Genomic DNA, 27,975 nt, shown 5'->3' with positions numbered 1-27,975 from the left:
TCGCCTTTCATTTATTTCAAACTTTAGCACGCAAAAGTATAAGCCACACCTAATCAATTATTGGTGTGGATGAACAACGTGGAGTGAACGATTTTGATGCTCCTAATCTCTTCTCTAATCATAGGTTAATTGCTTTTTGGAAGTGACCAACACGTTTTTTTGGCTCCTTCAAACGCAGGGACCACATTTCGGGCCCCAAAAAAGTAATAACGAAACAAAAAGTAGGAGGACCACATCGATGACGTCATGGGTTCACGTGACGTCGTGGTTATTGGAAAGATGGGGCCGCCTAATTCCCTAAAAAGTTTTTCAATTTCAGGTCTAGTCTTAATTTTTTTCCCCAACTTTTTTTTTTCTCAGAAAAAAACTCAAAACTGTATGTTCAGTTTCAAATTTGCCGTGAACTTTTTTTATCTAAGAAAAAACTACTAATTCTTCTTCTGCTTTTGGTGAATCAAAAAGTAATCTCTCACATTCTACTCGGAAAGAAATTAGAAAAACGAAAATCTCAAACTCTAGGTTGATTCCCAAATTTATGCCGAATTTTATTTTGTCTAAAATAGATCACCAACTTTCAATTTATTCTCTAATATACCCCTGTGGTCCAATTCCAATTTGATGCAGCTTTTCCGCGTAGATAAAATATCCACATAAGAAATGCAACACGAAAAATTATATGTAAAATAAAACCATTCTAGATTATGATAATTAGGGAAAACTAATGATGACTTTTGGAAAGAGGGCTAACTGGGCAGATTTAGGACTAGAGTACAGATTGGTCATTTTCCTCTTAAACAAAAAAGAAGAAGTTTAGGGTAGATTTGAGACTAGATTTAAAGTTAAGGGTTTTCTTTAGACAAAGAAAAATTCGGGACAGATTTGTGCTTAGACCTAAACCTTGGAGTTTTTTCTAAGACAAAAAAATTTTTGTGGCAGAATTGGGATATGACTTAAAGTTGAGGTTTTTTGGGGAATTAGGCCTAAGACAGACGCAAAAAATTCCTAAAATTTGGCCCAACGTGCAATGTCATTCTTGGATTTTTTTATTTGTTCGATTTGGTCATTGGACTATTCCTTAACCTTTCAATTTGTTCAATCCGGTCCTTTAGACAAAGTCAAATCAATCATTCGTTAGTATTCACAAGTTGTCATGATTACACTGTTGGCGGGATCAATTTATTACATTTCATCTTTTTTATCTTTATCAATTTTATCATAGTTTCATTTAAGTACATTTCATTTTATCATCTCCATAATAGTAAAAAAAAAATAATAATATAACAACATCTAGAGTTTTATCGAATTCATATTCCTTTTGTTTTTAAAACAAGTATTTGCATAGGAATATTTAATAATAATGTCGATCTATCAATAGAATTCTCATACTTATATTAATCTAAATCATGTTCTTAATTTTTAGATAAATGTAATTTTCAATTTTTTGCATTTCTTAATCAAGTTTAGCTAAAAACACAAATTAGCAAATTAAAGTAACATGAATGTCAACTCGATGCAACTCTAATGAGATTCTGTATTTATTATTATGCAAATCATAAGGTAAAATATGCGTAAATGAAACAATTCTAATGCTCATGAAGGTCTAAACATGCAAAAAGTAAAAGATATCCATATATATATTGATTTAGGAAATGGATTGAAATGACACAACATTCTAAAATCCGAGCAACAGTGTGATATCCAAAACGCTAATCTCTCGTTGTAAGGTCATCTTAAAATTTTTGACCTTTTTTTTTATGAAAAGTTGAGGAATTAGATCATACAAATTGACAGTTTAAGGATTAAATTGAGCATTTATGAATAGTTCAAGAACCACTTGAATACACCACATGTCTATTTGGTAGTGCTAACTCAGCATATTTTACATTTGGACGGGAAGTTTAGTTTTGCCCCTAAATTGCCGCCAGAGATAAGATGGGGTTACAAAATATAGTATGAGGACTTAAACTGACGACGATTTGTGTAGTCTCCCTAGAATAGACGGCACAAACGATAAGGAAATCAAAATTTAGTATTCAATATCTATTTGATGGAAGTCGATAATTTTATCATTCGCGTGATATCTCCATTCTTTAGACTTTGTATTGACACGATTTTAGATAATGAGGCGCAGAATTAATGCAATGACCTCTTTATCCATCATATGGGTGTTAGCGTGTGAAGCCAAAATATTTTATTAAGGGTTTTTTTTTGTCTTTTTTTTTGTTTTGGCTTCTAGGTTAAAAGCTATAGCTTTTATATTAGCGATGTAAAGATAGTAGCCGTCATAAGAGCAGAAAAAAAGAAAAGCGCAAAGTAATGTATAGAGAGAAAAAGAAAAAGAAAAAGAGAGGTCGTGACGACATTCCGAGTGTTCTCAATCTCCGTGTCCCGATCTTGTGAGAAGATGATTAATTGTATTTCTACTTTTCTCAAAGACTAGTGGATTTGCAGAGTGCTTTTGCGCGGAGACATAGCTAAAGTTTGGTTGAACTTCAATAACAAATTCTTTGGTGTGTTCTTATGATTCTGTTCTTTTATTATTATATCCTACCAATGTGGATTATTTTTCTAGAATCGGTCCGCGATTCCTAATAACTGGTATCAGATCTTGGTTTGGCTAATCCAGAACATCGAGGATTTTTCGATGACGTTTGATTGAAAGCAAACGGTAGGGCAAAAGATAAAATTAGAATAAGTTCGATGGGCATGATTTCGGATGGTGGAAACTTCAAATAGAGGACTATCTTTATCAGAAAGATCTCTATGCACCACTTGAGGGTTGGAAATCCGAACTCACGGAAGTGGATTCGACAGCAAAATCGGGATGAAAACATTCTCGATCGAAAGGTGTTATGTGTGATTTGTCTAGGGCTGATGGAAAAGACAGGATACCACATCATGAAAGCAAAAACTGCAAAAGAAGCCATGAATATTCTAATGAATATTTACGAGAAACCGTCCACATCAAATTAGATATTTTTGCTAAAAAAGTTGGTTAATATGAAATTGTCCGACAGAGGTTCCATTGTAGAGCATATTAACAATTTTACGAATGTCACAGGTCGGTTGAAATCCGCATGCATAAATCTGGATATGAAGCTCGAGCTTTGCTTTTTTTATGTTCCCTTTTGAAAAGCTACAACACAGCGGTGCAAGGAATTTCGAGGACCACATAGGATGATTTGACTCTGGATGATGCTGTGAGCAGTATCATGGATGAAGAAATGTGAAGGAAAGTCTCAAATGGAGATAATTTTTCGGCATCTACATCTTCAATGACATTAACAATGGAAAATCGTGAGAGATGTCAAAGCAGAGGAAAATTCAGCGGGCGTAGTAGGTCATAATCGAGGGGGAAGAGTAAGGTTACAAAAGACAAGTGCTGATATTATCACTAGACGGGACACCGTAGATTTCAGTGTGAAGTCTATAAAAAGAAGCAACGAGATGAGAATCAATGAGCTAATGAAATAAGCGATGGACCTTTGCTAGAGAACTTGTGTTTATCTGTAGGATTTGATTTGGCGACGGATAAGTGTTTTCTTGACTCTAGTGCATCTTTTCATTGCACCTTGTGATAAGACATATTTGTTGAATATATCGGTGGAGATTTTGGGCAAGTGATTGTGGGAAACGGCCACATGTGTTCGATTGTCGGAAAAGGAATCGTGATTATGAACATCTCAAGTGGAGGATGTTTAATTTTGTGTGAAACTAGACACGTTCCCGAGTTGAAGACAAATCTAATTTCAACTAGTAAACTTGACCTAGAAGGCTTGGTAACATCTTTTGGATGCGAAGAGTGGAAGATAACCTTAGGGACAAGAGTAGTAGCTAAGGAAAAGCGTACATGTACACTTTATCTTCTCCAAGAAAACAATATCAGTGATATGGTTGTAACTACGGTGCTACTGGTAAATTGTCTACTCTTTGGCATTATTGTTTGGGATATCTCGGTCAAAAAGGTGTAAAGCATTTACACTCAAGAGAATTGCTTCTAGGTTTGCAAAAAGTTGAGTTAGATTTTTGTGAGAGTTGTATTTATAGAAAAAAAAAAGTAGTTAGTTTTTAATTGAATGGGAGATAGAATAAAAGGCAAAAGATAAAGTTGGTTCATACCGATATGTGGGGACCGGCTTAGGAACTCTCTTATGGTGGTAAGAGATATTTTGTCGCTTTCATTGATGATGCGACAAGAAAGACTTGGGTCTATGCTCTTAGAAAAAATCAAAAGTATTCGGGGTGTTTCAAAATATGGAAGACCATGGTAGAAAAAGATACATGTTATCAGATTAAAACTCTAAAGTATGATAATGGTGGTAAATACACGAGCAATGAATTTGTAGAATATTTGCGTCGGAAAGGCATACATGGGTTGAAGATTGCTCCTAGAACTCCTCAAGAGAATAGTGTAGCTGATGAACATGACTATTTTGGAGTGTGCAAGATACATGAGACTACATACGGGTTTGTCGTTACACTTATGGGCTGCTACGGTTGATACAATTGTATATTTGATTAATACGAGTCAATTTAGTGCGCTGGATAGAGGAATACCTCAAGAACAATGGTCGGGTAAAAAGGTCAATTATTTGTATCTAAAAGTTTTTTTTGCTGTATTGCCTATTCTTTGATTGACAAAGATGATAGGAAGAAGTTGATGCTAAGTCCCAAAAGTGCGTCTTTATTGGATATGGCGTCGATAAGTATAGATATAGGCTTTGGGATTATGAGAATAACAAAGTTATTCGCAATCGGAATGTGGTGTTCCATGAAGAAAAGATGTACAAGGATCGTTAGATGGAGCATGAGACGGTAATAGAGCCAGAATATGTTGAGCTGGACATAATTCCCATGAAGATGATTCCAGCATATCAAAGTGCACTTGAAGTGGAGGCTCAAGACGAATACATTATTAATGAGTAGGTAGTTCAAGAGGAATGTAGTGATTTGAAATAGCCTAACAACCCCGAAGTATATGTTTTGAGGAGATCTACAAAGGTGAGAAAGCCAAGGGTAATTTTTGATCCATCGCCTAATATTATTATGAGCCATGTTTTATATACAGATTTGGGAGAGCCGGAGACTCATGATGAGGCAAAGAAAGACATATCTCACATGCAGTGGGAGCGTGCTACGAAAGACGAGATGAGCTCGTTACTTGAGAATAAAACTTGGGAGTTGACCGAGTTACCCACCAGTAAAAAAGCTTTATTAAATAAGTGGGTGTACAGGGATAAAAAAAAAGCTGATGGTAGTATCGGATATAAGGCGAGACTTATAGTAAAGGGCTTTTCTAAAAAAGAAAGGATATACTACTTCAAGATATTTTTACTAGTAGTGAATATAACATCAATCAGAGTTTGTTGAGTATAATTGTAGTGGAGGATCTTCATCTCCAGCAGCTAGATGTAAAAACAACATTTTTGCATGGTGATCTAGATGAAAAGTTATATATGGTGCAATTTGAAGGTTTTGAGGTTAAAGGTAAAAAAGACAAGGTGTACCGCTTAAATAAAAGCTTGTATGGCGGGAAGCAAGCTTTGCGACTATGGTACTTAAAGTTTGATGATTTTATGGAAGAAAACGGATTTGTACACTGTAAGGCTGATCACCGTGTTTATCTTCGCAAGTATAGCGATGATGATATTGTGTATCTCTCTTTATATGTTGATGACATGCTAGTGGCTTGTTCTAATATGAAGAGAATTGCGTAAGTAAAGAAGATGTTAGCATCGCTGTTTGCAATGAAAGACTTGGAAGAGACCAAGAAGATTTTAGCTATGAAAATCGTCGGGGACAGGAAAAATAAGAAATTATGGTTGTCCTAGGAAGTCTATGTGAACAATGTATTAAAGAGATTTAACATAGATAAGGCAAAACCGGTTGCGAATCCTCTTGCGAGTCACTTCAAACTTTCCAAGGATATGTATCTAAGTATTCATACTTTGAAAGATGAGATGGTGGCAGTGCCGTATGAGTCATAGTGGGAAGTTTGATGTATTCCACGGTGAGCATGAGACCGGACATTGCACGGGCAGTGGGAATTGTGAGTCGATATTTGCAAAACCCGGGCGTAAAGCATTGTAATGCAAGAAAATGGATATTGAGATATCTAGTAGGCATATCAAATTACTCTATTCGCTACGTAGATACATCTCTAGAATTGCGGGGTTATGTGGATATAGATCATGCGGGTGATCCGGATAGTGGTAAGAGTACTCTTGGATATGTCTTTACAATTGCGGGTACAATAATGAATTGGGTATCTCAACTACGGAAAGTAGTGACTCTATTTATGATAGAAGCGGATTACGTGACGATCACGAAAACCTCTAAGGAAATCATGTGGTTACAAGATTACATGAAGGAGCTACATCAAAAGTAGCTAGTAAGCACACTGTAGAGTGATAGTCAAAGTGTAGTGCACTTAGTAAAGAATGCAGCTTATCATTCAAGGACTAGACATATCAAGAAGTGTTACCACTTCATCAATTCGACATTGAAAGATAATGAGTTAAAGCTACGTAAGATTGATGGCTCAAATAATCCAACCGACATGTTTACGAAGGTAGTAGACAGAGAGAATCATATTTTCTGCACTATTACTATTGGCATTACTCCATGTTAATTGTTGAGAAGTATCGCAGGGGCACAAGTTCCAGTTACTATTTTTTTTTTTTTTTTTGAAGAGGATGGATGCAAAGTTGCTTGGTGCATTAGATATATTTGTTTTCAAGTGGGAAATTGTTAGCGTGTGAAGCCAAAATATTTTATTAAGGAATTTTTTGTCCCCTCTCTCTCTCTCTCTCTCTAGATTAAGAGCTATATATCTTATATTAGCGATGTAAAGGTAGTAGCTGTCATAAGAGCAGAAAAAAGAGAGAGCGCAAAGTAGCAAATAGAGAGAAAAAGAAAAAAAAGAGGTCGTAACGGTATTTTTGAATGTTCTCAATCTTTTTGTGCCCCGATCTTGTGAGAAGATTATCGGTTGTATTCCTACTTTTCTTGAAAACTAGTGAATTCGCAGAGCAACTCTGCATGGAGGCGTAACCCAAGTTTGGGTGAACTTCGATAAGAAATTCTCTAGTGTGTTCTTTTAATTATGTTCTTTTATTATTATATTCTATTGGTATGGATTATTTGTTTTGGGTTATTTTTCTAGAATTAGTGCGAGATTCCTAACTCTCTCTCTCTCTCTCTTATGATTGAGAAAAAAAAACAACTTATAAACTTCGACTTGAAAATCGTTTTTGGATTATTAATTTGTTCCGTGTGATCCATGAATTTTTGGTATAAGTTCAATTTAGCTTATGATTGAAAATGTTTAATGTTATCTTTAAACTTGAATTAATAGAAAGATAACATTCAATATTTTCACATAATCTATGAACTAAATTGAACATTTATTAAATGTTGTTCATTGACCACATTGAATAAATTAAAAGTTCAAGGATCACATTGTACATTGAGCTAAGGTTTAGGGTCCAAATTGAAGGAATTATAAATTTATTGACGACATTGCATATTAGGCCAAAGTTTATGTATCATTTGTGTAATTATCCTTTCGTGGCCTCATTAGTATCTCACTTCACATCTCTACATAATTCGTATGCTCCTTGTATAAGTTTAGTCTCCCTCCATCTATCAATTTAAATTTTTGGATTGGACTTCCTTATATGATATCGGATCTAGGTTATGCCTCAGTTCATCTAGCATGTGGAGATCCTCCGTTCGTTAAATTTCTCTTGGTATTCCTAATTTGACTTGCACGTGCTGATTTTTTGTTTTAGCCTTTCATAAATGGAGTTTTGGGATTGGACATTCTCACATGCTATCAAAACTAAGTTCTGCCTCAGTGCAGTTAGTGTGTGAAGATCCTCCGTTCTTCAAATTTTATTGCACGTGCAAAGGGTGTCAGCATTAAGCTGATTTTATTATCTTTTGCCTTTCATAAATGGAGTGGTTAACGTGTACAAGTGGGTGACCCCATTTATCCCCTCTCTCTCTCTCTCTCTCTAATTCATGGACCTCGCAAGCGGAACAGAGGGATCAGTGGGGCATGGACCTGCTTGATTCACATAGGATTCGTGTCCCGAATTAGACGGGGAGTTAGGTCGCTTGAAACTTTCATGGCGTCCCATGACAAAATTGGCTCTCCCTATCATCATCCCATCGCAGTCCGAAAGCAACCTTTAAATCGACAATGTTAGAGTCGTGAACAGTTATGTCATTGTCATCGTGGAATAAGATTAATCTCGATTTTTCGGCTATATAAAAGATCTAGATTGCTTATAAACCATTTAGTACAAAAAAAAAGTTATGTCTCAATAAATATGATTTAGACACATGCAATTTGATTTCTTCCCTATTGTCCCCACTCTTAACCCAAAAAGAACAAAAAAGCGATCGCAGCCAAGAGAATAGTCGAACACGCTTTGGTCTTCTTTGGGTCTTCTCGTTAGCGTGCGAGAGAGCCAAAGAATAATTTTCTCTCATTTTCCTTTGCTTGGAGTGCTAGCAATTCTCTCAATGTTCATAGTATATTTAATCCTAATGATTGTCATCATCTACGAGCTTAAATTGTTAAGCTTATGTCTCGAGTTTGAGGTTATGGCGGAAAGCTGACTCGAGTAGGTTTCCTAATTTCATCGATTTCATTATTTGGGTGGTTTTTTAGTTTTAAGTAGATTTTCTCAAAAGGATGGAATTCTATTCGAGTACACGGCAAAGCAAATAAGAAGAATATTGATGATTTTTTTTTTCTTCGTGAATTTCTTGGGCGATTTTTTTTTTTTTTGCGAGAGATTGCGAGATAACATTTATGAATTTTCACCCACCCATGGGTGCCTCAATTAATTAGGGCGCACTCGAGATTGTGTGGTTAGGCGCACTCGGGATTGTGTGGTTAAGCGCACTGGTCCTAAGTTCGATTTCCCGTTTAAGCGCTCGTGATTTAAGTTGGGGGTTATGGCGGTGGGTTGCTATGCTAGTCTCCTCTGAGGAATAGTCGAGGTGCGTGCAAGCTGGCACCGGCACCTCGATTATTAAAAAAAACATTTATGAATTTTCTTCCTCATTTTGGATCTAATTTAGGGTTAGGAGACACTTGAGTGATCGAGCAATCATAAACTTTGTATTTTCTTGATTCTCGACGATTAATTTTTTTTTTTTTTTTGTGGAATAGGTATCGACAGTCTGATTGAATCAAGCAAATTTTTAGCGTCTTTATCGTTTCTCGTTGATTTCTCCGATAATTTTTTTTTTCGCGATGATATGAACTTTATTGCCCATAAATGTTGCCACATTGTAACAATATTCTCATTATAGGAAAAATTCTAAGTGACTATATTTAAGGTTACAATCATTAATTGAATACTATAAAGAGGAATTGTCAAAAGCCAATTGATGTGTCGTTTGAGGGATTATTGAAGCCCCAAATCATGATTAGTCTAATTGCGGCCACGTGTCACACAATCCAATCTAGCGCATCTTCTGATCACCAAATCCACACTGCCCATATCATCACTTCACCCCAGTCAAAACGTCATCCCCTAATCTGCATAGTAATCTCCTACGTGCTATATCAAAAATAATATATATATAAAATTTCCATTTGCTTGGATAAAAATATTTTATTTATTTGGATTGCAAGAAATCGCCAAACTCCAGCTACTGCGTGGTGCGCCGGCCATATATTATATGATTAGGGTCACATTAAATTTGATCAACATATGGATTTGTTAAATGATGAAAGAAGATAATCTCACGGAAAATGACCGCAAATAGTACCGACGGCGATAATTTCACATAGACATTTCATAATTAGTATTCAAGTTTCTTTTTTTTTTTTATATAAAAATAAGGTTACTCTAAATAAGATGTCTGATGATACGTTTTTAAGTCATGTTACTCCATGCATCTTTGTAAAATCTCGTGATACAAGACATGATACTCGCTTGTCGTATTGCATCCGCGTGCATCTGACCATTATGTTATTTGATCTATTTATGTTGGACATCGGATCGTGTTCGGCGACTCATGCAAGATGGACAAACTTTCGGTCGCTTTAAAGCTTAATTTATAAACATCACGAAAAACTTGTAAAAAGGTACAGTGAGAGACACGACACAAAAACACAAATTGTCAAATTTGACCGTAATTTTTTTTTTAATCGAGTGCGACCGTAATGCGAAGCTTTAATGGAAGAGAGAAAATAACAGCATCATTCGACATGCGCTGGATTTGGTTTGAAGCCTGAAGATCGACGCTTTTGTCCAGTGTCCTGTTTTGCAGCTTCCCCATGATGACGTGATTGATGTTTCCCTTGTCTCTCCCGACTCAAGATCAGACGATTCATTCCTCCTCCTCCTTCTCCTCCTCTGTTTCTGTCTTCTTTCTCTCTCCTCTTCACCTGACGCCACTGTATATTCTGCTTCCGAGTGTGCGTGAGGTTTAGAGAGAAGTCTCTCCGGGAGAGAGAGAGAGAGAGAGACTTGGTGCAGGTGTTGAATTGCGACCCGACCCATGTCGTGTTTTCCTTCAAATATTGTTTATTTGTTTGTTCTTTAGGAAAATGAACCCTTCTTGGGGAGAGTTGGGTGATGGGGGCCATTTCGGGCAAACGTGAGGGAGAAGTAATCGGTGGAGGTCAGTGACGGCTTGGGATTTCATTGACTTTCTCTCCGCAAGAGAAAGATTCAATCTTTATCTGTTCTCTCTCTCTCTTGCGTTGAATTGCTTCTTCTTCGATCCATTTTAAGAAACTAGCGTACAGGGGAAGAGTTTATTGGTAGATATGGAGACGGATCTGTGAGTGCATTCCAATAATGTTGCTGGCTTTATTTATAGTATGATGCTTATTTCATTGATGGAAGACTGTTTTTAGTTTTCGAGTCGTTGCTTTGTGGTATGTGTGGTGTGATGGATCAGATTAGACATGATTTAGAAACTGGTGGAAGCTTGAATCAAGCTGATTCTGGTACAAGGGAGCATTCTGAACATTCTGTCGATGAGACTGGCGTTGTGATTGATTTAGAGGATGGTCCCATGGCAAGTCCACAACAAGTGGGGCAATCGGAGACTCGAAGTGATGATTTGGGTTCTAGTGGGGTTGCTGTTGAAGTGGCTGATAATGCTATTTGGGTTCATCAAGAGAGAAATGATGGGTCATTAGGGCAAGTGGGTGATCAAGGGACAAGTAGATGTTCTGAGGAGGACGGTATTGATCAAGGATTGGAAGCAAAGGGGGGCGGGGAATCAAAGTCCGAGACGGTACCGAAGGAGGATTTGAAGAAGAGTGTCTGTGCAAAAGGGGATGATTCGTATCTGATTGATATCCAGTGTAGTAATGTTCATGGTGGCTGTGGCGAAAATGGTGAAGGGGAGAGAGTTTGCAGGATTTGTCATCTGAGTTCTGAGCAGTCGGTGGATGCTATTCCCGGGATGACGATGGGCGATGGTATGACTGCTGCAATGTCAAGTATCGAATTGATTCAGCTAGGATGTGGGTGCAAAGATGAGCTCGGGATTGTGCACAGTCACTGTGCCGAGGCATGGTTTAAACTGAAAGGGAATAGGTATAAGTTTAATTTTCGAACTGCATATGAAGATTTCAATTTCTCATTGAGTCTTCTTCTGAAAAGAAATGTGTGTTGTTATGTCTGGAATCAAATTAATCCCTTGCGGTTGCTGGCGTCTAGTCCAATGCTGCATCTTTTTCTCTGACGGTTAAACTGCCTTTTATAACTGTGTTATTTGATTTTTCCCATTGGAATTCTCATTTGTCAGATTAAGGCTTCTTTTGGAATGGGCTCTTTTGATTGTCATGCATGTATGCGCACGGATATGTCATCACTATTTTGGCATTTTGACTACTTTCTTAGCTCATGTACTTGTGAATTTTTATAATTGGACTGGAAGTGGAGGTGGAGGTGGATGTGGAGGAGGAGAAGGCAGGGACGTGGGAAGGAGGTTTCAATAGGTTATCTAAAACCATCATCCTTTAGTTGGCTTTTTCAGCTTGCAATTTGGGCCATAGTGCTAGAAACTTGTTTCTGGAATCACTGGGGGTAACATTATGAGATTGGATGGGGGTTTTTGTTGGTTTTTCGGTTAGAGCACTATAACAAATAGATAGAGCTTGCAATACGCGTTGTGAAATTGCAGATTAGGAGCTTAGCGTTGTAAGGAGTTCATGATTTACTAACAGTAGAGGTAGATCAGGTTAACTTTTGCATCACTGTCTTATGAAATAGCTGTTATTACATTCTGTGAGACTTAAAAGGGGTATTTTCCCTACTTACCTTACCCCCCCCAAAAAAAAAAAAAAGGGGTATTTTCCCAAATTACATGTTGCTAAATTTGGTAACATAGACATTCTTATCCTTAGCTATAGGTATTGCACATTGACTGACCATACCGGAAATAAGAGATCACCTTACCCCATCAAATATATCTAGAGTCAGCTCATGATGCCCCAAGAGAGAGTTTGTCGGCATTAGTGAAGACTCTCCAGGATATGGTTCTTCTAACAATAAAACAATACATTTGGCCACAATAATAAGAACATGCATACTTTGTTATGAACTGGGATGATCAATTGTCTCCCATTATTTTGCTTTTGTTTTTCTCTTTGGATTAAGTTGAAGAATCGTGGGGTTAAGTAGGACTGTCAAGAATATGGGTTTAGCATGTTAGGACATATAACTGCTTTTGTCTGACGATTCAGCTCATCAATTTATGGGGCTAATCATGTGGTCATGGGACCTTCAACGATCTGTTTGCTACTTTCAATGGCTACTGATGTTTTTGTCCAATATAGCTATGGATGTGAGAATAAAAAGATGCCTTAAATGATGTGGGAATCTAGTATGACAGGCTACTCTCTTAATTTGGCTTCCTATTGTGGCAGTTTGGTTGTTGCAATTTCTTGTGTTCGATATTTTCCACACTTAGACATGCTAGCCAATATACTTTTTTTTTTTGGATATTTCTGGCGAGTCTTTGCTTACGCTCTTTTATTTTGTTCATGGTCTTTTTTTTTTTTCTCTCTAGTCAGTATTGAAATGGTACTATATTGCTCTGTAAAGTTGTATGTCCGAGAAATGAAATGGTTTATTGCTGCTCTTCTGGGTTACTGCATTTTTATAGTAGTAACTGCTGCTCATTAGTTATCTCATTTATAATCTATCCATGTTTGGATAGTCTTGTTTCATAATTTTAGAAGACCTTCACATGCCTTAAATATCTGTTGTTTTGTGTTTAACCATATTGTGACTTCTCTTATGTGGCACTAAGTCACTGTTGCTTTCGCGTGGCTATCATGATTCACGATCGCATTTGCCAAAACTGCAGTAAAGCTTTTCTCTATGCAAAGAGATGTAGAAGAAGTGTATGGTTCCATGTGTCCTAGAGATTCCAGATGAGCTCTGCAGTTCACATCTATGCATGTGTGCTTGTTATCAAGCTTACACAGTTCATCTCTTAGACTCGAACTACCTTTTGCTTTGATGTTTTTTGAAGCACAACATATTGCTGGTGCTTCAAGGTGTATGAAGGGCAAATTGCTTTAGAACTTATTGTTCTTCTAAAACTTTTACTCACTGCAGGTTCTGTGAAATTTGCTGTGAAACTGCTAAAAATATCTCCGGTGTTGGAGATCATAGATTTATGGAAGAGTGGAACGAAAGAAGATTTATAACTGGCAATATCAACTCGCCTGAAAGAGGGGGGTGTTGGCGGGGACAACCGTTTTGTAACTTCTTGATGGCGTGTCTGGTAATAGCTTTCGTACTCCCGTGGTTCTTCCGTGTAAATATGTTCTAGAAGGTGGTGTGGGTGATCATATAGAGATTCTTTAAATCCTTGGGTACCCATACTTGTCGCCGCACGGTGCTGCTTCTGGGTTCTTGCCACGAACCCCTGCTATTGGTAGTCTCGCCAGATTTCTCCGCGATTCCTTCTGCAGTTTACAAATATCGAAATTGCAACGTGGATCGACTCCCTTGGTCAAAATGATACGGTTGCAGTGATCTGGGTCATTATACTCCCAAAATTTCTTGCATTCTGCAGAAGGAGCTGGACAGCAAACTCTCGATTCACAGAAAACTGGGAAGTTGGTCCTTGCAACTTGATATTTATCTGTCCTCAAGGATGTGCTTTGTTTGGTACTTTTGGCTCTTCATCCTCCTCTGTTGGTAGATTTCGTAGTTCGTTACAAGATCCGTCGACATGTTTGCTCCAATTTGCAGCGCATCTTTTTACTGCTTTGTCTGAATTGTATGTGAACGTCCGTCCTTCAACAGTCACAGTTGCTGCATTTTTTTGTGGACATGTTTGGAACCACAATCCTTATATGGTGAAAGCAAGTATAGTGCATCTTACTTGAAAATTTTGTTCATTTTGCACCCTGTTTTCCTTCAGCCTCCTTCCAATCGCGTCTTCTATCGGCGGGTTACAAGTATATACATCGGAGTCACTTAGCAGCTATATAAAGGCCTTGTTCCCTTTTTAATTTTATGGAAGGATGCACTTGAACGAAAGGTAGATAATTTAGGGTTTTAATTGCACAAAACATGGTTTAAGGACCTAACTGGAAAATTATGCCAAAGCTCAAGAAGAGATTCATCAGCTAAAAGAATGATCGATTCGTCAGGATCCTTCCTTTCTTCAAACGGAACGAACAGAGCTATAATTAGACCGATTCTCCGAATGCCTTTTTGGATATTCCCCGGCTAGAGGGATGTTAGCAGATATTGTAGAATATCGTGGGATTATGATTCATTCATGTCATCTCAGTTGATTACTTGCAACCTTGGACATGCTCAAGCTCTATATTCGTTATATGGTATGGGTTGATAGGAATTTTTTTTTTCTTTCTAATTTTCTTCGGTGCCTATAGATTGGCCACGAGTTGTAACATTGATTTCAAGCAATTGAGGGCATGGTTGAGTAGATTTTCACTCTTTCGCTTGATCTATATGTTGGGAGTACTTTGGCTTTTTGTTTTAAGGGAAAATCACCAAAAAAGCTACAAACCTATTGTAGGTTTGCTCGATATTTCGGGTCGCTATGTTGTAAACCCGTTGTTTCGTCGGATGTCAAATACTCAACTCACTTTTACAGCACTCTTTTCATAGTCTCTCGTCCTCACTTGATCACACGCTGACTCACTTCACACTCTCACTTCAATTTGGGCATTAATTTCCTTAATTTAGATTAAATATGGAAGTGATCTAGGAATATGAGACGGGATGGGTAAGTGTCGGGGTCGGGTATGAATTTTCGTAAATCACTTGATTTCACACTCACTTACTCTACATTTTCATCTCTTTGATTAAATATGGGAGTGATTTATGAATATGGATCGGGTTGGGCAAGTATCGGGTTGAGTATGATTTTTCCTAAATCACTTGATCTCACGCTCACTCACTATACATTCTTACATCAGTTTGGGTATGAGTTATCCTCAATTGGATTAAAAATGAAAGTGATTTAAGAATATGAGTCGGGTTGGGTATGAGTTACTAGATTTGCATTGTAATAAAATGAATCTATTCAGATCGGATCATTTCTGACCCGACTCCTCCGATCTAATTTATAGCTATGGGCGGGTCAAACCCAGCGCACCTGGCTCGGGTCGGACCACCGCAATTACCCGGTTCGTTCTCATCCCAGCGGCCCATACACCAATTGAAAAACCCTAGCTTTTGCGCCTTCCTTTCATCCGCTCGCCACTTCTGCTGCTGCTTCTGCTGCTCACTGTTCTGCACCGTCATGGTCTCTCTCTCTCTCTCTCTCTCTCTCTCTCTCTCTCTCTGTTTGTGCTGTGTGTGTGTGTGTGTGTTCAGCTTGTGATTGGGACTAAAGCCATGAGAAATTTCAGGCGTCGGAGAGGAAGCAGTCCAACCCGATGAGGGAGATCAAAGTCCAGAAGCTGGTCCTCAACATCTCCGTCGGCGAGAGTGGCGATCGCCTCACACGCGCCGCCAAGGTATTCCCTCTCTCTCTCTCTCTCTCTCTCTCCCGGTTTTGTCGAACCATTTTCCCTCATTTTCTTGCCAACCAAACAAGGTTGATCTGTTTTCAGGTCTTGGAGCAACTCAGTAGCCAGAGTCCTGTCTTTTCCAAAGGTAGGAGTCTCTCTGCTAACCTTTTGCTACTGCGTATGATTCTACGGAAATGGGTTCTCATTTTAATTTGTAAATTGTTCCCTTTTTTCACGTTCCTGTGGGTTTTCTGATGAAATCGACGGATACAACATCACATTGGAAATTGAATTATGGTTACACTAGGGGAATTTATATAATTCTGGAGAAAATTTTGATCCGCGGAAGCGGTCATGGATTCGCATACAAGATTGAGTCTGCGGTCAATTGAAGGACACGAGTAGTTTTGTTGTTACTGATTAATTGATTTGGACAGCGAGATACACTGTGAGGTCATTCGGGATCAGGCGTAATGAGAAGATTGCTTGCTACGTCACGGTGAGGGGAGAGAAGGCGATGCAGCTCCTCGAGAGTGGTCTGAAGGTGAAGGAATATGAGCTCTTGAGGAGGAACTTCAGTGACACTGGCTGTTTCGGGTTCGGCATTCAGGAGCACATCGATCTTGGAATCAAGTAAGTTTGTGTGTGCTTATTCTGTTTCTCTGCACTTGTAGAGTATTGAACAAAGATTCTTCCTTCGTTACTTATTCTTGTGTAGTAGGAAAAGTTGCATTTTTTCTCCTGTCGGAAAGCAAAAATTCATGTGTTCTTTTTATTGATGTTATTGGCTTCTCTACGTTTTAATACAACATCTCGGATGTTTGCTCCTGAATGCTGATAATTGGGTTCTAGGGCTGTTGTGGACTAAAAAGGATGGACAATGCTAAAGAAATTTCATATTGTACAATCATCGTCCCTCCATTTTGAACTCAGCTGATACTACAATATTTCCATGACTTCAATTGATCACTCGAGTGTCATGACTTTTGGAAAACGGTCATTGTGGCGCTGCAAATTTTGGATCGATTTCTTGAGTGCCATAATTTTTAAAAAATTTTCGTCGCAAGTGCTATGCCACGTTGAATTTCAGGCAACGTTATGAATGCCTTTAGAAGTTATGGCATTCAAGATATCAATTGAAAAGTTAAGGCACCAAAATGAACACCGTACGAAAGTTATGACATTTAGGTGATCGACTGAAAAATTGTGGCATCAAAGTAAGCGTCATAATTAATGACACTCTTGGTGTTATTTTTCCCCTGAAAACATGTTACTTTATCTGCAAACGGTTTATTCTCTTTTTAGGTATGACCCTTCAACCGGTATTTATGGGATGGACTTCTATGTGGTCTTGGAGCGCCCTGGATATCGTGTTGGTCGTAGGAGGAGATGCAAATCTCGTGTTGGAATTCAGCACAGGGTTACAAAAGAGGATGCAATGAAATGGTTCCAAGTTAAGTATGAAGGTGTGATCCTTAACAAGTCTCAAAACATCACAGGCTAGGGTTCCCATATGTTGAAGGATTTGCCAGAGTATTTTAACTGTTTCGTACCTGGTAATACTTTTGTATTGGAAGCTATATATCCTCTGTAGGGTTGTTTGAGATGGAGTCTAGGAGGAGGTTCTGGTAATTTACTGTTTGACTCTCATGTAGACTACCTTTTGGTTTTTTCATATGCTTAGCAAATGGTGTGGGTCACATCTTATTATTGTTCTCCATGCCACTTCTGCCCTGTGAAAGTATGTATAAGTAATCCCTTCAGCTGAAGTGTCGCGCACTTAAAATAATTAACACAATACCATGCACCAAAGCTGTTCGGACTGCTGAGAATCTGTGGAGTTTTTTGAGAGGTAGAGTTTGATGGTATTTCCGGATATGGGGATCTCTTATGACTTCTCAATCTGACTGGGAAGGTGGTGCTTCATATTATGGAAATATCCACCAATTAAAGGAAAACAACAAGTGACTAAATTGAAAATAACCATCAATTCATTATGGATAACAGAAGGCTTCGCTCTTACATCATGCAATTGTGCGAGAAAGTTGTGTGTGATCTCAGGTGTACAAGAAGTAACAAAGGGAAGGCTCAATTAAGTCCAGAGTTATATACCAAATGGCATTGTCATCTCCCTCAATAATTTTAAGAGAGATTGGTTCTGTCGCTGAAGAAAGGTGTTTGGTGCTTCAGGATCTCAGTAGCTCTACAAGTTCTTTCTTCTTTAGCCTTGAATAGCCCCTAACACCTCTAGATTTAGCGAACTCCTTGAGCTCTTGAAGTTTCATCTCTTCTATTTTCCGTGAAGTGGAGTTGTTACTCCCAGCTATGGCTGGCGATGCTTCACTCCACCGTTCTTCCTTTTCCCTTGGAGCCGATGGAAATGGGATTGGAGACTTCTTGACAAAATTGGATGGTGGCCTTGTTACCTTGATGTCGGTCACTGGTGACGAAATGTGTTCTGCATCCTCTTCTTTCTTAGGGATGCTCCTTGTCCTTGGCTTCTGCTTGTTGCCTCCTTTCAATGAGATTTTGTCTGCCCGAACCATCACAAATAGTAAATAGAAGATGACTGGGGAACTATTTTTGTTCTGTTTCGAGCATGAAAGGCCAGGAGTTCTCATTGTAATCAAGTGAGATTGTGAGAGACAAGATGTAATTTGGCAATTCCATACTGGAATTGGACTAATGCTACACGCAAGTTCCGTAGATCAGTCACTGTGAGCATTACCTTTTGCTTGCTTCCTTGATTGACGAATGATCTCCAAGACCGACTGGGCCGCAGATTTGTTCTGGTTCGGGTTGGTCCCTTTCTTCTCATCACTCACTAACTCCGCCTTTGAGATCGAAGATTGTATCCGTCTGAACAGAGAAATTATCTCTTCCTGCTTGACAGAACTAACTTTTTTGTCGGAGGACGGGGGCATCTTTGAGACATCGTCCTCTGTTCTTCCTGAAGCAGGAATTCTCCGAGGAGATTGGCTTCTTTTAATTCCGTTCGGCCTCGTCTCAGTGTGCTCATTTCTTGGCCTAAAGACTGAAGTGAAATTTACATTCTCTGCCAAATTCAACAAGCTGCATCAAGAAATGACCTCTCAGTTTCAAAGTTTCGATGCCCAGCACTAGAACTTAGGACAAAAGACATGGTTTACAGTCCATGAAAGGAGTGAGTAGCTGGAGAAGCTTGCATTGTACCAGTTGCAAGAAATTGGACTGCCAATTTTGTTTGAGATTTTGAGGTGTCAAGACTGATACGGTTTACCACTTTACTGGTGTATTCTCTGGTTTGTCTTGGGCTAAATCTTGAAAACTTGTGGATGATAATCGATAGGCTTATTCAGTCCTAGAGATTAAGAACTTATCAAATTGCTGATCAGCAGCGATTCCACGTTGCGGTCCACAATATCTTCCCAATAACATCAGCTCGGTACTTGAAGAGATTCCTCTTGCTACGAAGCTACCGATGCACCATTGAAAAGAACTAAAACAGTATGAAAAACGGAACCGGGACTATGCAGATCAGGAACATGCGAAGGTCATACTTTTGGGACGAACTTGGCCGAATTTGTTACCTTTAACAGGAAAAACAGCGGTGTTGACCTCGAGTCGCCGCTGCTTGATGGCAGCTATTGAAGGAGGAAACTGGACGACGACACCAGAATGCAGATTCAACATTACTGAATCCATCACTGGTTTGTGAAGCTGAGATTCTTGGTTCGCTCGACATGAACCTAGTATTACTCGTCTGTTCTCAGTGGCTGACAACTTCTGTTTGTGGTTGCTGTTGCTTCTAAGCGGACGGAACATATTTGGACCACATCTTTCGAAACATGAGCGCAATGCATGTATCGACATTATCTTCCAAGCGCCACCACATCTTTTCCCGAGTCTCTCTTACCTTATATCTTGATGCTCTAGGCTGATCAATGTTCATGTCGAGACACCAAGAGCATGAAAGGTCCAATAGCATGTTATAATAATGGACGAGCTACGCCATCGATCCTTGTTATAAGATGCTCCAAATTAGGTCGTAACCGGCTGAAAAGTTAGTCGGTCTGTGAATCAACAATCTATCTTCCGAACATCCATACACAGATGTCTTGCGAACCGGATAGATGAGATTCAATTAGTCCATAGGATAATCGTCCAAAAAGTCTTAAACATGTTGCATGACGGTCAATACAGTCCTAAATATTTTAATTGTGCTAATTTAGTCATAAACCTTTTAGCGGTTTGCTAATTTGGTTCTAAACTTTTTAATTATGCCAATTTAGTTTTGAAACTTTTAAAGTTTTGCTAATTTAGTCATAAATCTATTATTTGGTAGTTGGCCGAAAGGACTATATTAACAAAATGTGAAAATGTTTACGACTAAACCGACGAATCATTGAAATGTTGAGGACTAAATTGGTAGAAATGAAAGGTTTAGGACTGAATTGACTAATGTACAATAAGTTTGGACTTTTTGGACAATTTTCCCACTAGTCCATCCATTACAAAGCTTTAAATGGAACTTTTACTTAATAACGGATGTCTTGAATCTTTATATACACAGAAATGTCACGTTTTCTTGATTGATTCGCACGTCTTGCAGCATATCGCTCTCTTTATACCTACATGATAAAACTCGTGGCAAAACGACTAAGACAAGGAATGGTACATTATGTCCTATGTTCGTCTTTTTATTTCGTGTTGCTACCAAATTTAGTTATTATCGATGACATGACATGCAATTTTTGGAAAAAAGATAATGTCGAAACTTGTCAAATTGTGTCAATCTTGATCTTGTCAGGTTTAAGTTTTCCTCAATAACTTCATCTAATATTATATTTGTATTTTAGTATTGTGTTAAGAATGGACATCTTATATAACATAAAAAAATATCAATTTCTTTTCTACATAAGGTGGTCCAAATCCTTAGAAAATTTTTAACAATTAGCGTATAGAGGGTTACGTTGTGGGCAAAACTCAACATTAATTCATGAATGCAACAATCACCCTTTCTTATATAGCAAATTTCCAGCGACATAAACTTGGTCTCTCCCAATATTCAGACGCACAAAACTGCGAAAACAGCTTGTGAACCCGATAAACACTAGCCAACGCTCACGCAATTCAACAATCTATAGAAATGCAGCTCTGGGTGAGGCTGTCGGCGTTGGCATTGCTCACGAATGGATCGATCTTCACCCAGACGAGAGAGAAGACGGAAGCCAGAAGCACTGACCAGAGAATCACAATGGTCGGAGTCCTGTTCTGCCTACCCATGAGACCTTTCAGGAATGGATAAAGATGAAGAATCACCCAGAATGCAAAGAACACCTTGCCAAAGAGCGGTCCCCATGCCTCGTAACCTTTGTTTAGCGCGTCAGAGAACCCGGCGACGACACCCACCATGTTAACGATGAGAAGAGTGGTCGGGGGTATCAGCAGCGTCGTCCACTTGATGATGTAGAGCTCACCAAACTCTGCATCATCGGCTGCTTTGGCAGTGACAGTGAAGTTGGTGTCTAGGCCGGCTAACATCTTCAGGAATCCTTGGAAGACGGCAAAGAGATGGGCCGAGACACCTCCGATCACCCAGAACTGCTCGTTACGCCACCAGTCCTCAATGCTCACACCACTCCATCGTAGCTCGAGCACACTTGTGATGATGATGGAGAGGAAAAGACCGAGAAATAGCATGCTTGCCAAGTTGGAAAGCTGAAAAAACCAAAAAGATATAATTTTTTCCCAATCAGGTCCCAGAATTGTGAGGTCGTTGAGTACACGTAATGTATCAATCAGCTTCTGATATGCTTGTTGATCTTAATATGCCAGAAGACAATGACCTCAGAAAAGAGTGAAAGATACTTGCAATGAATCAACATGGTCGTGTCTCCTTTTGTTTAGTTCATGGCTATATTTCATGCACAGATTCCACATACTTCTGAAATTCTTGGGAACGTATTCAAGACGCTTACTACATAAACCGTATTTTAAGGAAGTCTTTCACGAGGTTGAGTGAGATGATTTACCGTTGGGATGATGAACTTTCCGGTAAGGAGGCAGATCGCAGGAATTGAGCAATAAGCGACAAGAGGGAGGGACGTGAATGGATAAACGATGGTGTTTATGTACGCCAATCTTTGAAGCCACTTGAGTCGGCCTCCGCCAAATCCATACCATAGCGGACAATGTCTGCTCAAGAATATTTCCACAGAACCCAGAGCCCATCGTAGAACTTGGTGCAGTCTGTCTGACAAATTAATGGGCGCTGATCCCTTAAATGCAGGCCTTAAGGGCATGCAATAGATTGACCTCCATCCTCTGCACTGCATCTTGAACCCTGTCAAGATATCCTCAGTAACCGAGCCGTATATCCAACCGATCTGAAAAAAGAATAAATAGATAAGGTCAATATCAATAGCGAAAACTAAAATGGTCAGAGTAAGCATTAAGATCCAGAGATTCAAAAAAATTCGCAATTAGAATGGTTGAGAATATATTTCTGTAACAAAGAATTGAGAAGTAGCCAAATTAGTTAGTGTGGTGCAGAAAAAATAAGCAGCATGATGCAAAACGAGGATAGAGATTGAGATGATATGCCATGTGAGTACCTCTTTGCCCCATGCGGTCTTCTCTTCGTAGCCACAGCTAATGACATGAATGGCTTCTTTGATCAGCATAGACGGATTGCCGGATTCAGGAACTCCACCATTTTCCATCAGCGTCGACTCAATAAATACGGAGGACAAGCCGAAAGTTTTCTCAAAGCTCATCTGAGAGATCAGCATTGATCTCTCATACTCATCATAATCTGTCAGAGAAGGCCAAATTAGCATTAACATGCAAAAACCAACTTGATTTTCACAGATACCTTTGCACTTAGATTTTCAACTTACTGTCAATCTCTCCGAGGTTGAAGATGGCGGCATTTAAGTCTTCCCTTTTTGAGTCCCGGTAAACTTCTGAGAGATCTTCGGTGGGCTTCTTTGAAGGGCAGCAACAAGAGCAGCAGCCGCACCACGAGCATGATGAGGGCTTTGGTAAAGTCGGCATAGAAGGGGGTCCGTATCCGTAAAGTGCTTGCCTATTGAAAACACATCCTGTCCCGACATAAACTGGTCCTTGGATTCCATCCAGCCCTTTCATATTAACCTGATAAAAATACAGAAAAGTTGTGATCGGATCATGGCATGGAACTCATGGTTTGCCATAGAGCTAAGCTTTGAAGTATCCCCCCAAACTAAGTTGACTAATCTTTGTTATTACGTACAAGGGTCATGAACTTGAAACTCAACTTCTAAATGTGTAGAAGCAATGTCGGTCTTAAGTCCTATCTTAGAATGAAGCATTCACTACAATTAACAATAAAGCTTAAGAGAATAACCATTTTCCCGAATTTTGAATCCTAAAATGTAGTATTTTCCCAAGACCTGTGACATGATACTACACAAGTCTGAGGTTTCTGAATAGCTCACTAATGGATAGTTAGGTTTAGTAAAGCAGCTGTAAGCAAATGCCTATCGACATTGTATAAGAATTAGCTAATTAAATCAATTAGTAAAGTAGTAGCGTTTAGAACTCACATCAAAGAAAACGATATTTCGGTTGGCATATCGGTCACTGCGGTCAATACCATCAAATCTCTGAGGGAACTGCACGTAGCACACATCCCTACCAACTTGAGGATCCATCAGGAAGCACATTGCTTCACGAACAGCATTACTATTGTTGACGTAATGATCGCAGTCAAGGTTGAGGATGTAGGGAGCATTTGTCAGAACTGCAGATACTCTCACCTGTTCATTCACAATTTTCAGCATAAGTAACAGAAAAGGCATTCGAAAAGCAGAGTGTAACTAGCAGAAAAATTGCTATACCAGAGCATTTTCCGCTCCGGCCTTTTTATGATGTTGGAAACCAGGTCTCTTCTCTCTGGAAACGTACACCAGCCGAGGAAGTTCATTTCCCTCGATGTCGTGGGCTCCACTATTTCCGAGGAAAACCTTGAATGGGTCAAACAGCTATGTCTCAGAATAATTATTTTTAATGCCATACTGCAAGTTATAAGAGAAGTTGACAAAAGAACGATAAAGTTTCATGTTAGACAGTTATGTACATGGATCAATTGCTTAAACATGAAATCTACCAAATGGCAAGAGAATGATGAAGTTTTTTTTTTTGTTGACTTCTTGTCTTGAACATTTCAAGACAATAGAAAGAGGAGACAAAATTTGGAAATAGGGCGCTTCACCTGAATCATTCCAGGGTGGTCACGAGAGTTATTTCCGGGCCAAGGTGTCCCATCCTGCATAGTCCAACCTTCCTCGGGCGTTTTCTGTGCTTTTGCTACCAAAGCATTAACTCGAACTTTGAACTCCTCATAGTCTCTCTGTTGCCACATATCAAATACCAAATGAAAATGAGAGTCAATTAAAAAAGATTAATAGTTAAACTATGTCCATTACTGTTCAAAAATTAAATGCTTTGAATTGACCCCATCAACCCACGAAAGCAAGAACAGGGTAAAACTTACTTTCATTGCTCTACGTTCCTTCACAAAAGAAGGCTGAATTTTATCCTTCAAGTAGTCAATCTTCTGAGAGAAGTAGAACTCAGGCGCACGGGGCTCGATTGAAAACTTTTTGCAGAAAGGTACCCACTTTCTTGCAAAGTCGGCCGTTTCAACAAGAGACTCGAATGTGAGCATCGCAGCGCCATCATCAGAAAGATAACAAGATACTTTATCAACAGGATAGTCCACAGCAAGGATGGAAAGCACTGTATTGGCAGTGATCAAAGGTGGTTCTTTCAGTGGATCGACTGTACTCACAAAGAAGTCAACAGAAGCAAGCTCTGAAGGTTCACCTTCTCTTTCATACCTGTTGTGGGAATAAACAAAAAAAATTCTGAATCTCACTTTCAATATCAAGTTTGAGAGCTATATCTATCTTACAGTTTTGACGATTACGAACATGTGCCTGTTTCACATAAAAGTCTATCTAAGAAAACCTTGGTGAAATCAATTAAGGATTATCTTCACAAAGTCACCAAATTACAGTCAGGCGATTTATTTGTGACTTTGTCCAATTTGAGTCTGCATGATCTGAAAACAAGAAAAAGTTGAAACTGTCTATTCAACAGTGGCCTATGGCTTTGAAGCCCAATTTCTAGTATAAACCTTGAGATAAACCAGGAGAAGATACATATTCTGCAGATTTGATGATCAGCAAAGCGTGTTGATGTCGATAAAGTGTTTAGATTTACTGCCTCTAAAGAAGTTAACATACATCTCTTTGTTTTGGGGTTTAAATGCATACCTTGCAGATAGTCTGTCAACATGAGTGATCCTATTTACGGGAGACCACTTAGGAAACTGATCCAACACCCAAGAGTATGCGAACCAAATCTCGCATATTATGGATGTAAGCCATAATCCATAGGCACTGTCGACTGGATGTGTTACTCGGTAATGGAAGAAAAGCGCCAAAATGATCAATCGCATTATTATCACGGTTCGATACGGTGTGAGTTTGCTTTTGGGAATGGGGATAATGGTCGAGAGTGGCTCCGCAGCATCAGCAATTCTGCAAAAGCAACCAGCATAATCGTGGAATTGTTAATCTATTACAAAACTTGTAAAAGCAGGGAATCAGTAAAATCTACATAAAAGGCATGAGAAAAAAATTTAAATGGACTATGGAGTGATGTTACCATGTCAGCATGATCATAACTTCCTAGATTAAAACAACAACTACGTTCACTTTGAAAATGGAGCTCATTTTTATCAAAGTACACTGTATATTTAGATCTATCTAACACTAACCAATCTGGACAATCAAGAGAAGTAGGAACATAAATAAGAGAGCAAATATACTAGGCCCAATCCGTCCTATTGCTGACACTGGAAACATTAACGACCAAATAAACAAAAATCAAGTGACAACTACACTGTCTCTTTTTTTTTTTTTTGAAGCAATTTCTATCGATCAATGATGATCAATCGAGAAATACAAATCAAAAACTAACCAGACAAGTGTCTATTCATGGACCAAGGTCGCTGTTCAAACTAAAGATCGTGAGATTTTTTTAAGCTGTTAAGAATTCTTAAACCTAATTCCAAACTAATCATCATTTTTGGAGCCTTTGGATCTTTATTAAGATTCTGCTTTATCTCAACTGACTCGTACATGAGATCCATTTTTGCATTTACATCTCTGGTTTCTTAGTACTCACTGCTTCTCCTCCATCTGCTGCTCTGGTGGAACTTGAGCCTCTTTGTCAGCCTTTGTTGGGGCCTTCTTCTTCTTATTCTTTTTGTCCTTCCAGCTCTCCACTCTATTCTTCCAGATAGGGTTCCCAGATTCATCATTGTATTCTTCAAGAAAAACATGAGACAAGATAGTTTCACATACATTGACATTAAATCGATCTGTACAAGCACCATATCATACATATCTATCAAAATTTCCTTTACAGTAGCTAAGTACGTACCACTATCCAATGTAGACACGCTGCTGATGTGTCTAGCATGAATCCCAACGTCCTGTAAGAACCAAAATAGACGTAGTCTTCACACTCTGAACTTCTATACACAAATGGGACATAAGTTAAAGCTACTGAAAGCAAATAATTCATTCATCACATATCTGATATTAGAGTCCATTTAATTTGCTCTCATCTAAAAGTTGAAGAAGCAACGGCAAGAGCTGCCAAAAAATGCTTATACCTGGGGATCATTCAGGTGTGCTGCCATTGTCGATCGACTACCCAGTTCATTTCTCTCAGCATCAGCCGTCGAGTTCGCTGAATAAAAAAGAAACCATTGCAAATAAGATAAGATCATGTCATGTTTGGAATGCTCATACTCTCCATCAAGTCACACCCAACACATAACTGGTGTATATATAATGGCCATCTGATAGGTCAAGCTTCTAAATTAACTCATCCAAAGAGTTATCAACATGAAGGCAGAAAATGCTAAAATTTTCTTTCTGCTTAAGTTCTATCTGCCCGTTTTTTTGGTGAAAATCAGAGCGAACAGCGAAGACAAAGTTGACATGGATCTTCAACTCAATTTCAACTTGCAAAAGATACATTAGTAGAGCCTAACACCAAACACCGTCACAAATTCTTTTCTAACCCATTAGAATTTCCCATTTCATCATCATGATCAATACCCAAGAGATCACTCCCAGGGCAACATTCACGTCTTACGAAAACAATAATGCCATGAATGGGCAACATTCCTATCAAGCTTAAACAAAACAACACCTGAAAAACATAAATAGAACAAAAAGAGGAGAACAATTTGTTAGAGCATGCATTTGTCCTATCAAAACTAACCTTGGAAAAGAAGAAGAATGAAAGAAGAAGCAAGAAAGCAACGTAGTACCTTCAAATGGAGTGCCGCAGCGCAAACACACTTTTCTCCCTTCCTTGATCTCATACTCGACACAAGCCTTGCAAATGGGGAAATTGCACTCTTGACAAGCCACAAAGACCCCGCCTTTCTCGTCAACCTCAACCCTCTCTCCACAAGTGTTGCACAGGGGAACCCCAGATTCCATCATCTTGGCCAATCTGGTCGACACCCAATGAGTTCTCGGCGACACCCAAGTGGAGTATTCACGTATTCTGCCACTTCTTTATACGAGAAAGGGAGACGAGAAGAGGGAGAGTGTGAAGGCTCAGGGAGAAGGCGGTGGAGGAGGGGTTCTTTGAAATGCTTAAAGGGGATGATATGGCGGTGGTTGGGAAGGTAAGGAGGGTGCGATGTTGGTGTCATCGTGTTTAAGCACAGAGAGAGAGAGAGAGAGAGAGAGAGAGAGAGAGAGCAGAGGTTTGGTTCGTGATACAGAGGAGGGAGATGACACGAAACTGTCGCGGGAAGATGAAGGAAAGGCTTCTGTTGGGCTGGTTACATCTTCAATAGCGACTCCAAGATTGCGGACGACTTAAAAGAAATGGAGAAAAAACAATTAAGAAGAACTTATAATTGTTTT

The 27,975-nt window shown here is 39.0% G+C and overlaps 4 protein-coding genes across 5 annotated transcripts; 2 read left to right on the top strand and 2 right to left on the bottom strand.

Moving 5' to 3' along the window:
• Window positions 1–10,276: 10,276 nt before the first annotated feature.
• LOC115752964 lies at window positions 10,277–14,392 on the top strand. Its single transcript, XM_030691397.2, has 2 exons — window positions 10,277–11,579; window positions 13,611–14,392. Exons 1-2 carry the CDS (start codon window positions 10,912–10,914, stop codon window positions 13,825–13,827), a joined length of 885 nt encoding a protein of 294 aa, XP_030547257.1. The 5' UTR covers window positions 10,277–10,911; the 3' UTR covers window positions 13,828–14,392.
• Window positions 14,393–15,640: 1,248 nt separating this feature from the next.
• Window positions 15,641–17,688, top strand: LOC115752946 (60S ribosomal protein L11-1). Its single transcript, XM_030691384.2, has 5 exons — window positions 15,641–15,780; window positions 15,887–15,994; window positions 16,091–16,133; window positions 16,426–16,621; window positions 17,294–17,688. The coding sequence occupies exons 1-5, from the start codon at window positions 15,778–15,780 to the stop codon at window positions 17,490–17,492; spliced, it is 549 nt and encodes a 182-aa protein (XP_030547244.1). The 5' UTR covers window positions 15,641–15,777; the 3' UTR covers window positions 17,493–17,688.
• Window positions 17,689–17,892: 204 nt separating this feature from the next.
• Window positions 17,893–19,704, bottom strand: LOC115752945 (rho-N domain-containing protein 1, chloroplastic). The gene is made up of 3 exons (XM_030691383.2): window positions 19,558–19,704; window positions 18,717–19,043; window positions 17,893–18,521 (listed from the first exon to the last, which is right to left on the bottom strand). Exons 1-3 carry the CDS (start codon window positions 19,670–19,672, stop codon window positions 18,175–18,177), a joined length of 789 nt encoding a protein of 262 aa, XP_030547243.2. The 5' UTR covers window positions 19,673–19,704; the 3' UTR covers window positions 17,893–18,174.
• A 1,290-nt stretch (window positions 19,705–20,994) lies between these two features.
• LOC115752928 (cellulose synthase A catalytic subunit 8 [UDP-forming]) lies at window positions 20,995–27,693 on the bottom strand. 2 transcript variants are annotated; one of them, XM_030691350.2, is made up of 13 exons: window positions 27,366–27,693; window positions 26,700–26,776; window positions 26,465–26,516; window positions 26,207–26,348; window positions 25,291–25,557; window positions 24,507–24,852; window positions 24,225–24,362; window positions 23,851–23,976; window positions 23,557–23,769; window positions 22,870–23,125; window positions 22,585–22,784; window positions 22,003–22,356; window positions 20,995–21,688 (listed from the first exon to the last, which is right to left on the bottom strand). In XM_030691350.2, exons 1-13 carry the CDS (start codon window positions 27,541–27,543, stop codon window positions 21,101–21,103), a joined length of 2,937 nt encoding a protein of 978 aa, XP_030547210.1. In that variant the 5' UTR covers window positions 27,544–27,693; the 3' UTR covers window positions 20,995–21,100. The 2 variants fall into 2 exon arrangements, with proteins under 2 accessions (XP_030547210.1, XP_048141109.1); XM_048285152.1 differs by having other exon boundaries at window positions 26,700–26,770.
• Between the last annotated feature and the right edge of the window lie 282 nt (window positions 27,694–27,975).

The sequence above is a fragment of the Rhodamnia argentea genome, chromosome 9 (genome assembly GCF_020921035.1).
Source record: "Rhodamnia argentea isolate NSW1041297 chromosome 9, ASM2092103v1, whole genome shotgun sequence".
Taxonomy (NCBI): Eukaryota; Viridiplantae; Streptophyta; class Magnoliopsida; order Myrtales; family Myrtaceae; genus Rhodamnia; species Rhodamnia argentea.
This window is presented reverse-complemented; position numbering and strand designations above follow the sequence as displayed.

What these genes read in the sequence shown, in the direction of transcription:
- LOC115752928 (XM_030691350.2), bottom strand. Translation starts at nt 27,543, where the DNA reads ATGATGGAATCTGGGGTTCCCCTGTGCAACACTTGTGGAGAGAGGGTT. An exon ending in CACACCTGAATGATCCCCAG is followed by an intron (nt 26,517 to 26,699) that starts GTATAAGCATTT and finishes TGGTTCTTACAG; the next exon opens with GACGTTGGGATTCATGCTAG. An exon ending in ACCACCCTGGAATGATTCAG is followed by an intron (nt 23,977 to 24,224) that starts GTGAAGCGCCCT and finishes GACCCATTCAAG; the next exon opens with GTTTTCCTCGGAAATAGTGG.
- LOC115752945 (XM_030691383.2), bottom strand. Translation starts at nt 19,672, where the DNA reads ATGGATTCAGTAATGTTGAATCTGCATTCTGGTGTCGTCGTCCAGTTT. An exon ending in CGCTGTTTTTCCTGTTAAAG is followed by an intron (nt 19,044 to 19,557) that starts GTAACAAATTCG and finishes TGAATTTGGCAG; the next exon opens with AGAATGTAAATTTCACTTCA. An exon ending in ATCAAGGAAGCAAGCAAAAG is followed by an intron (nt 18,522 to 18,716) that starts GTAATGCTCACA and finishes TGGTTCGGGCAG; the next exon opens with ACAAAATCTCATTGAAAGGA.
- LOC115752964 (XM_030691397.2), top strand. Translation starts at nt 10,912, where the DNA reads ATGTGTGGTGTGATGGATCAGATTAGACATGATTTAGAAACTGGTGGA. An exon ending in TTTAAACTGAAAGGGAATAG is followed by an intron (nt 11,580 to 13,610) that starts GTATAAGTTTAA and finishes TACTCACTGCAG; the next exon opens with GTTCTGTGAAATTTGCTGTG.
- LOC115752946 (XM_030691384.2), top strand. An exon ending in GCCTCACACGCGCCGCCAAG is followed by an intron (nt 15,995 to 16,090) that starts GTATTCCCTCTC and finishes ATCTGTTTTCAG; the next exon opens with GTCTTGGAGCAACTCAGTAG. An exon ending in GAGTCCTGTCTTTTCCAAAG is followed by an intron (nt 16,134 to 16,425) that starts GTAGGAGTCTCT and finishes TGATTTGGACAG; the next exon opens with CGAGATACACTGTGAGGTCA.